Source organism: Apostichopus japonicus, chromosome 4, assembly GCF_037975245.1.
Source record: "Apostichopus japonicus isolate 1M-3 chromosome 4, ASM3797524v1, whole genome shotgun sequence".
In the NCBI taxonomy this organism is placed as follows: Eukaryota; Metazoa; Echinodermata; class Holothuroidea; order Aspidochirotida; family Stichopodidae; genus Apostichopus; species Apostichopus japonicus.
The window spans coordinates 3,602,802-3,613,568 of NC_092564.1; the positions used below are offsets into that span (position 1 = coordinate 3,602,802).

The following is a 10,767-nucleotide window of genomic DNA, read 5'->3' on the forward strand; positions in this document are numbered from 1 at the left end:
CAGTAGACTGTTTTCAACAGCTATGGTCTATTCCTTTGTTAACCTATTTGTTAACCGTACTGTGGGTAGGTGTTCAGATTTGATATGCTCAAGGACAGCTAGCTACCTTACTGCTTTGAATCTTTCTGTGATTGATTTCAATTAAACACATTAAACTAAGCAATTAAGTATATGTAGTATGGAAGAAATCATATCTGATACAAATGAAGTCAAAGGTGAATAACTCTGCTCAAGAACAGTTCCATTGTTCACATGATACCAACACATGAATTAAAGTCACAAAAATTGGTTTCTCGGAGAAAACTCGACTAACACCACAAACAATTGTTACCATCTTAAGTTGAACTCCTTGCGTCTTCAGTCTGATGGTACTTGACCATTATAGGAAAGATACAGTATCTAAAAACAACACAATTCACTTCCCAATGCAAAATGTAAATTTAAGTTCACTTTCAATGTTTCTGTAGATCTAATTTAAGCCGATTTCCCGGCTTGAGCAGAACTGCAATCAAAATATCAACATGGTAAACTACAATAAGTGGATCCACGGCATGTTCAAATTCTAGTCACCCTTAGTTGAATTATGTTATTTTAATATCATATGTCTAAAAATGACAGATTAGACATTGGCAGAACAATACAAGTTGAGATTGTACAGAATGATCTCAAGCCAAGTCTCACCTTCGTGACTGGGTGGTGTCGTTCTACAACAACTGAGCTCATAGGTGGTGCCAAACCTCTGGACGAACCTTGGCTGGCCGTAACTCTGGTCTTAAGTGTTGGACCAGACCGCAGTGTTGGACCAGACCGCGGTGTTGGACCAGACCGCTGGCTACTGACAGCTGACTTTGACTGTGTGGAATAGATAGAAACGCTGCTACGTATTAAGTTCATACAGAATCAGTGCGTTGACTATCAAAAAGGTATTTACACCCAAAAATAATGATAATATTGAGGATTTATAAAGTGCAGACAAACCCACGAATAATGGTGCTCAAAGCGTATAACAATATTAACATGGTACGTCAATGATAACAGGTCAAACATAGAGACAATCCCTCCACATGGCAGCAGCTAAACACCACCTAACTGACAGTTTATCTCACAGGTCCCCATTTATACACCTGGGTGGAGAGAGGCAGTGGAGATAAAGTCCCTTGCACATGGACACAACGTAATGATCTGGCCAGGAATCAAACCTGCAGACCTTAGATCACAAGACCACAATGCTCCCTAAAAGCAAACATGACAAAGTTCCAGAATCCATTCTAAACAAAAGACTGCTAAAGCATCAAGATTCTGTTACCTAAGAGACTGAAATAGAAGCCATCATTGATAAGCCTTCTTTTGTTTCATTCTCTTCTTCACTATGATATAGTACCTTTCAATATTACTGGCAAAACTCAAACAGCTTGATGATTTCTAAACAGTTCAGCAGAATTTCCAAAAACATACAACAACATACAAAAAACAGGCATTTGATATGAACTGAATGAAGTTCTTACCTTGGTCAATGCTGATATTTAAATTATGAAATTATGAAAAAACAATTACCTCTTTTCTAACTGACATATTCAAACTGGCTGAGGAATTCTTGAGATTCTTAATTCTAAACTCATAAGATAAATAAATACATTTTTGAAGTATCTTTGTTTACCTGTCTGATGCCAGCCTGGCTTCCAGTATGAGTCTGGGTGACAGTACCTGGGGTCAATGCACTTTGGCTAGTTACAATTCTCTCTGAGGAATGATACTCATCTTGTAAGTCTCTGTGAGGAACACTTGATGACATATGGGAACCAGAAGGACCCTGGTAGGTCATACCAGCAGATGAATGTGGCACATTTGTGTCACCCCTAGGAGATGGAGGAGGTCTTCTGTCCTGCTCAGGATTATCTACAAAGACAAAAGCACTTAATTGATTTGACTTGATTGCTTGTGCTATAGCTACATTTAAAATGTTAGTGAGAAGGTAAAAATTACCCCATGAAAGGTAAGTCAAATATCAGAACCCCTTGACACAGGCAAGATTTTTTTGATGTAATGTGCAGTAACAACTTTATTTATGAATTAGGCACATAACTTAAAGATGTTGTTGCAACAGTTTTACAAAGACGTAAAAAAAAAAAAAAATGGGCTAATTTGAACCAGCATCTCCTCCTACTGTGCTGGTTTTAGGTCTTTCTCTCGGAATTTCCATTTGCCGGACGATTACACAAGTAAATGGTTAGCTGGATGGAAATTGAATGAATAACACTCCAACTTTGACTTCTCTGTTGGCCGGTGACTTTCAAAATATAAATATAAACCTATGTTTATAATGCAATACCTTCACCGTCATGAAACATTGTCATGGCTTCCATGTTGAGGGCGCAAACACCACGCATGAATGCCTTCTTCATAGTCTCCTCGTAATGATCTCTTTCAGCGTGCAACTTGGCGACCTCTGACCTTGAGGCTTCTAAAGCTTCATTCAGCTGATGATGAAAGTGAATAGGAAATTGTATCATGCAATTGAGAAGTCTATAACTCTTTCAAAAGGAACCACCTTGGTGATAATTCAGAGTGCAACCTACCCTAAATAGTCACACCCTGGACAAGACACCATTCCTAGCCACACCCTGAACAAGACACCCTACCCAGTCACGCCCAAGACAACTCACCCGACCTGGCCACGCCTTAGACAACACACCCTTCCTGTTAACTCCCTAGACAACTCACCCTTCCTGGTCACGCCATAGACAACACACCTTACCTAGTCACACCCTGAACAAGACACCCAACCTAGTCACGACCAAGAAAACTCGCCCGACCCAAATAGAATGTAGTGTATGTATCATAAGTGAGGTCAACATGTAATCCAAGCATTAAAAGTAAAGTTTGGGCGTTTGAAGGGAAACCCCTTAACTAGACTCAATCAAGTGTCAGTGTGTAACTCAGTATGTCTTCGAACTTCCAAGCGATGGCTATTATTTATGCTGACGTCACAAGCAATCTGACTGGCTGAAAACTCCGTAATTGCAAACCTGTTTGGGAAAAAAAAATTCGCGACCTGGCCACGCCTTAGACAACACACCCTTCATGTTAACTCCCTAGACAACTCACCCTTCCTGGTGAGTGGTCACACCATAGACAACACACCTTACCCAGTTACACCCTGAACAAGACACCCTACCCAGTCATGCCTAAGACAACTCACCCTACCTGGTCACACCCTAGACAACATACCCTTCCTGGCCAAAATACAGTTTAGCAGACTGCATAGTCACACAAAATGCAAAGTTTGTCTTGAACAAGGAATATACACCCTTAGACTAGTCTACACCCATTGAAAACACAGCAACCAGAATACTGTCTTTTAAAGCAAGCTTGTGTTACTCAATTAACTGATGATACTCAAAGACACTTTCTCAGGGTTTTGTATTTGCACTCATAGATCTATACAAACTTCATGTACTTGTACATATGGGTTTGTACACACAATACAAGTTTGCTGTAAAGAGTACGGACACCGGTGTTACGGATACAGAAATAAATCCTCAGAAGACTGCTCTCAGCTTCATCAAGCTGGAATAATTTTGGTCCAATATTTATGCCCAAATCAGTTAACATCCAGATCAAGGGTTACCATTTGCAATAAGCTGTATGACTATATGACTCATCTTGATATTTCACTAGCATCTAACGCTGATCATTCTCTTTCATATACTGTACATTTAGCTATATACTGTCCAGTCTTGCTGTTAATGCTGTAAAACAGACACTGTGATGCCACTCAGATAATATAAGTATATCAATATATATTCTGTGAAATAAAAACTAGGACATTTGATATTTGGCAACCTTAATTTTCAATCGATAGACTGTACACTGTAGCAATTAAAAGCTGATACTCACCGACGAGACTCTCGCTTCATAATCATTAGTAAGTTTCATGCAGACCTCTTGTGCTTTAGCTTGACAAGCTTTTTCTACCCTCTGCCTCCATTTAGCTTCTATGATACTATGCCAGCCAGCCCAAACCTTGTTCATCAATCTTCTCTCATGGTGCTTCTTGGCTAACCGTGATGTGAACGCCTGTCAAATGTAATCAATGTTTGACATCATTCAGACAACACTAAGATACGGATCCAAATTAATAGAGTGACTTTACGTAAACATTTAAACGTGACGGAACAACTTATAATCGGCAAGTTACAGCTCAAGTTTTCAAATGCTGACCTTGTAAAGAAGCTGGGTGCATTCATTAGATAATTTGCACAATCATCTCTCTACCCCACTCTCTAATCTTCTCCCAAAACATTTCTCCTCCTAACATGATACACTCATGGCAAGATAATAAGGTGAAATTAAAAAAAACCCTTAAGTTTGGCAGTTTTAAGTCTGAGTCTAAAATCACTTTACCTCTCTTTTATCCTCACTGTGGCGTAATTTCCAAGACTCAAAATGTTTTAACATTTCAAATCTCTCCTTCTGTTTTTGGACTGCTCTTGTGAGGTTAGTAATGACCTGGTCCTTACGCTCCACCGACTGCTCGTATGTATGGATTAATTCCTTAAGGTTTCCTATCTCGTTGTAAAGTTGGTCCAGTTCTTTATTATGCCTGAAAGAAAAGAAAAACCGAATGGCTGGAGGCCCTCAAAGTTGTGACATCACTGGGCTAACGTTTTGAAGCTACGAAGGTTCCTTCACCATGTTAGATATGTAAAAGCAACCTGTTGGTCTAGTGGCATGGTTCTCGTTCTGTGCGCTAGAGGTCCCTGGTTCGATTCCCGGACAGGCCAGGTTAATTTTGTTTTTGTCATTACCAGGTAATATCTCTGCTTTCATTATAAACTAATGAAGTTCACAAACTGATTCCCATTTGATTACTATTTTATATATCATATGAGATAATACACAAATATTGTATCACTTCTGCACTATGTTTGTAACTTTAATACACACTGTAATTATTAACCATTCAAGGTCACAATCAAGTTGACATTACTGATTAACAGATAATTCTAATTGCAGACCATGTTAGCAAATATTCACGTTGTCATGAATTAATTACATTTTGTCATGTTTTCCATACACTTCTAGCAGTAATGTTTTATATCTGACTACCTCTTTGTCTTGAAGTGACTGTGTTCCTGTGTATGATTATCTTACCATGAGAGTCATGGCATTTCTCACTTTGAAAATCAAAGTCATAAAAAGACTATTATGGTAGAGTACGGAAGTTTTGTGTGTTCCCAAAATTTGTGTATTGTGTTATATACATATGTAGCTGCACTGATAGACACTGTAGTTCCTGTGTTCGTTGGTCAATTAAATTGCAACAATTTCTTCAATCTCAATTTTGATCTTCAAAGCCTAAACAAAAACAGCCAAATTCCCACAGAAAAACTAAGAAACATCAATTTATGTAATTTGAGACACTTTTGAGTATTATTTCACCCATTTAGCAGAATTATACAGTTAACTCCAACACATGCACAAAGCTAGGCAGATTTTTCCTTGCTTCTAGCAGTTTGACTCCTGACCTTACAAGTATAATACATTCTTTTCTGGTGTGATCTGGTCAAACCAATGATGAAATCACATAGCTGAAGGATAGAACCAGACCACTGAGCAAAATTAGCAAGATCGTCATCACAAACACCCATACTATCGCTAATTTACAATAATATACCATCGTACAACCCTTTGCAGATTTTCCAAATAACTGATTCCATTCAGTGCCTTGAAAGTCATCTGAAACTTTGAAAACTATGAAAGTAACAGACCTGTCCTTAATAGCGTTGATCTCTTTGCGATGCCTCTCTATCAGAGCTATTTTGGATTGACTGAACTCTGCCTGAGGAATGGAAAACAAGACCATACCATGAAGGATCATTAAGAGAGCAAAAACTACAAACAATGAAGATATATTTTAAATCCATGAGTGTTGCAATTAGCGCTGTTTCAATCTTTCCTGATCATATGTGGAATATGAAAGAACTGTTATTAAAGAAGAGAAAGATGGGTCTGAACAAAAATGTAAAAATATGAAATAGCCTTTTCAATAAACAACTTGGAGTAATCATTATAGTACAGTAGATACTAAACAGATAATAGAACTTATACACATTTTAATGAGAAATCATGTTTTTCAACCTTTATGGGTAACACGTTTTATGCGTGTTCAATTGCTGAATGGAGCTTGTAACCTTTCCTTTGTACGTTTTCAGCAAGATTCAGAATTTAACAGTTAATAAAATACTGCACAAAGGATTGAAATCCACCTGTTCCCAGAAATTTCCCACTATCTAATGACTCATTCTCTCCCATACACAATTGTTAATACTTTGCACTGTACTTTACATTACAATCACAGTGTTTCTGTATACAGTCAATTACACCTAACAACTGACCAAATTAACAAGTGAAATGAAAGGGCCAAAGCTCCAGTACCATGTTATACAAAGAATATAAAGAGACAAAAATTGATACGACTGCCTGCTTCATGAATTGTTTCAATGTACTGAAGTAAAGGACTGCTGAATTATTTTTTAGTTTTTAAAAGAGATACAGCAAAGAAATGCATTTAACATTAAATCTGTGAAAGAACTGATTTAACTTTGTCTTCCAAATAACCATTCAAAAAGCGGTTTCCATGGTGTTGTGTTCTAATGATGACAATTAAATCAAGGATTAACGGGATAACAAATGATTTATTAACGATAATAGATAGCCATAATCCAGGTGTAGAATCATAACAATTAGTGCTCTCCCCAACTGATGGCACTATATAGATATCACAACACATGGTAACAAGAGAACTCACTTACCAATACATTTCTCTTGAGATCCATACACCAGTTATCTAATTGTGAAGCCATCCTGGCTATATCTGGATCTACGACAGGGGACTGGGTGCTACTCTCCGGCGTATCGACAACTGTGCTATCGGAGGACCTATCTGAAAATGTGGGCGTCTCAAATGTTCCTGGAGCAGAAAATGGTCTTTGAGGGGTTTGTTCAGCTGAAAAAATTAAAGAATTATTATATTACCATCTTTCATCGAGAGACCCCCTAAACTGAGATAATATAGCTCTGTGCTTGCTGTATACAAATTTATTACTTTCTTTATTCAATAAAATTTCAAATCTATGAATTTTGGGTCAAAGGACAACTTTATGCAAATATATTAGAGCGCAGTAGATGCTTTTCCTGATAAATGGCAGCTGCATGCACTACTGTAGGTTACAAACTGACTTGTAAACAATTAACGAATGCTGCAGATATGAATTACACTGGCAGGGAATAATTCTGTGTTTTGCATAGCAATTTGATCTTGTCTTAACTTACATAATAGCAATATGGTTTGATATATTACAAAACCTACTATATTTCTTCGGATTTGTTTAGCCCTTCACAGTCACATTTGCATAACAATTTACTGTACTGGATAAATTATTCCCTGAGAGGTATTTTATATGTATCCCCCCTTCTCCCTGGGGGCAACAGTTTCTGAATGCAGAAGTGACATCCACTTCTAAGTGACATTTGAGTTTTTAGCCTAATGCCATCATCTTCAAACTAAGAGAGCTATTTAGTGTTTACTATATAGCCCTATGTAACCTTGCAACGAAAAGTTACTAGTTTCCAAAGCAAACATGGCAATAGCAGTGCAGCAGTTTCAGTAATCATCTAGGGGCCATTTTGTGACATAGAATGCCCCAATAGATAATATTCTTAGAGTGAATATAGAAATATTTGCAGTCCTGTAGTAGATACAACTTCCTGTGAACTCTCCAGTTTAGTTTTGACTCTACACTGATTGATAGCATATAGTTCAGTTACAATGTGCAGGGAAGTGCTTAGGAATATTTGAGTGCCAGGCGGATTTGTGCAGAAGTGTGATCCATGTCCTGGGTGTCAGGGGTGAGAGTTCCCCTCCCCTCTGGAAATTTTTTGCAAATAAAGTATGCTTACATGGCAAATGTTGCTATCTTTTTCCTATTCTGGCCCTAAGTTCTGTGTCAAGTATTCACCCCTGTTTTGGTAAATGGTAACATTTGTTAAATTAATCATAAAAAAAGTGCTGGGCAGAAATGTTTAAAACAGTGCTTGTGCATTCAGAATTGACAATCGCAGCCGTCTGGAGTGAGCACATCCCTGATTTTGTAATAATAAAGACTGTACCCAAAGGAGGAGGATAAGGATGAGCGAGGGGTCTGTGCATCCTCTTAATTGAGGCCTCTGAATCTTCCTGGACATCCTGGCTGGAGATACTGGAGCCTCGTTGTGCTATCACACTCTGCTTGCCATCCTCTTTTACACTTTCAATGTCACTTTTCTCTGATTCTGGACATAATAAAAGAAGAAAAATGGGGTGCATATATCATAGATATGATTCATAATAAATCTCAATCACTCACAAGGACAATGTCATCAACTTATAAGTTGGAAAAAAGAGTCATTGGAACAGAAAAGTTGAGCTATTGCTACTGTAGCTAGTGTGTGCCAGTAAATGTAAACTTCCCACTTATTGGCCAGTTTGATTTTTTTTTCTGGAGGGGGGTGGGAGGGGGAGGGAGGGAAGAGTGAGTTCCACTTGATCCTGAAGATTTAAGATAAACTACGTAATACTCATGGTTTAAATTTTCAACAATTTCTTAATTAAGTAGGTTTCCTGTACATCATCTTACCTGTTGATGTATCTTTGTAGGGGAAAGGATCTACAATTTGGGGTTTGATAGGATATGCTGCTGCCTCTGCTAGAGTCTTTGGCAAACTTGAGGGATCAAAATGTGGTGTAATAACAGCATATTTGAGGAGTTCGTTGTATTCATCTTGCAGAGCTGATGACACAGAACTTCCCGGTGATTCTGAGGGTAACATTGGACTGCTTGATTCTTCCAAAGATGACATCTTGCTTTGTTTTGTAGAAAGTACTATATCTCGGTCTGTTATAAAGTGTTTTTGCAAAGTTTGATGAAATTATAGAATGCCTGTTGAAACAGCAGCCTGCACTGTTAAGATACAAAAAAAAAAAAAAAAAGATCTTAATAATACACAATACTGTATGTGTAGAAATTTTGTGGTAATTTGAAAAAACATACTTATTAGTAAAATTGAATTTTCTTGGCACACAACTAGAATGTAACTTGTAAGCACTAAGCAGCTCTAACTAGAAACAGCGAAAAATTGCTGACATTGGAAAGGGACGTACTGAGCTTATAATTTTGAAATTTTCACATAGGCCTATATGCTAGGCCAGTTACCCACATGCAGTAGCATGGTGGGCTCATAATTGACGCACTTAAGGATTTGATCAAAGATGTATATCAAGGAAATATCCAAATCGCTCAACTCTATGTGTTTTTCATATGTGTAGTCCCTCAGAAATGTTATGATCTCAAAATATTTAAGGGAACTGTGCTTATGCACAGTACAATTGAGCAGAATTTGACCACAGAATGTCTGCCCTGTCAAGTTCTTTCATACCCCTAAATTGACACATTCGTCGATTAGCTAACTGTAGTCCAGGCCTTAGTATACTACTGTACATCCATTGGCTTTAGTTGCTGTTTGCTATGCTCTGAGCCTCTAAGCACAGACAGGTCAGGTCCCAGAGAGTAGTCTTATCATATTGAGGTAATGTTGGTCATTTTTAGGATGTAAGACTTCCAAATGCCCAAAACACATGCAAAACTGGTGGGAGGGTGTTAAAAGTTTTAAAAAATACCACAATTTGGTCAAGAAATAGCTGAAATGGATTCAAACTCATGAAAAATGTAATTCTGCTTGACTGCAAAAAGTTTAGGTGGCCTGCTGTATCGTTGCTAGTAATAATTGAAGGTGCGTCAATTTCGGGGGTGCATCAACTATGAAGCCTTGACTATATAAAGGATATAAAACTATTCTGTAGACCTGTGTCAATGAAATGGCTCCAACCAAGTGGCTTATCTATAGATTCCACCACAACCTATACATGATGCCTAGCAGTATTATTCGTATGCATCTTGGCATGGTCTGTTGTTACAACTTACACTTTACACATGTATCATATTCATAATATTAATTAAGCCTAACTGCTAGTCTTCACTCTATGTAGCTGTACGAGGTACAGTAGTCAAGGCTCCACGGTAGGCCAACAGCAGTAACAACGACAAATACGATAACCTTTGTCAGCAGTCCTCCGTTAGATTTCAACCTCAACAGTAATTTGATAGGCTAGTGTTAGACTACTGCAGGTCTATGATAGGAACAAGCCTAACTTACGAAACTAACCTGCAAAATGATTAAAGTGTTTGGTTAATAGTATTACGAGACACATCCCAATAAAATCACAAATAAGGTTTGAACATCGTTCGTGGAATACGTCTATATCCGTACTTACAACAATGGCTTGGCAACAAGCAGACTTCACATCTAGAGTTGTGTTCGAAAACTAGGAGGCGGAGCTACGGAACAAAAGCGTGCACGTAATTGGCTGACGGAATTACGTCATGCTGTTAAAGGGTTAACAAATATAATAAGAAACCTTTAGCCTGTTGCGTATCACTAAATGAAAATTTGCTATAATGGAGCATGGATTGCAAGTGATTCATGCAAATATATCACATCATATTCGTTTTCCCTATAGAAAGTTAAAATAAGTTAAAATTATATCAAGTTTTATCAACTTTATAGTACTTCACATTTCCATATATTCCCCGTTTTGCTAGGAAAATATGAAGGCTACAATATAGTCTTGTCGAGACCCTAGTATGAACAGCCCAGTGTACCTTTCTT

General features: G+C 37.8%; 1 protein-coding gene across 4 annotated transcripts in view; it reads right to left on the reverse strand.

Moving 5' to 3' along the window:
* Window positions 1-10,478, reverse strand: part of LOC139966168 (centrosomal protein POC5-like) — a 16,078-nt gene extending 5,600 nt beyond the window's left edge. The window contains exons 1-10 of one of the 4 annotated variants that reach the window (XM_071968924.1): window positions 10,373-10,478; window positions 8,679-9,002; window positions 8,173-8,334; window positions 6,816-7,009; window positions 5,772-5,842; window positions 4,405-4,603; window positions 3,898-4,077; window positions 2,330-2,477; window positions 1,658-1,896; window positions 682-852 (exon numbers count right to left, since the gene is read on the reverse strand). In XM_071968924.1, the coding sequence (XP_071825025.1) occupies window positions 682-852; window positions 1,658-1,896; window positions 2,330-2,477; window positions 3,898-4,077; window positions 4,405-4,603; window positions 5,772-5,842; window positions 6,816-7,009; window positions 8,173-8,334; window positions 8,679-8,901 (1,587 nt within the window). In that variant the 5' untranslated portion in view covers window positions 8,902-9,002; window positions 10,373-10,478. Of the gene's footprint in view, window positions 1-681; window positions 853-1,657; window positions 1,897-2,329; window positions 2,478-3,897; window positions 4,078-4,404; window positions 4,604-5,771; window positions 5,843-6,815; window positions 7,010-8,172; window positions 8,335-8,678; window positions 9,003-10,022; window positions 10,199-10,254 lie in introns of those variants that run through there. The other 3 variants (XM_071968921.1, XM_071968926.1, XM_071968925.1) reach the window with 3 other exon arrangements.
* Between the last annotated feature and the right edge of the window lie 289 nt (window positions 10,479-10,767).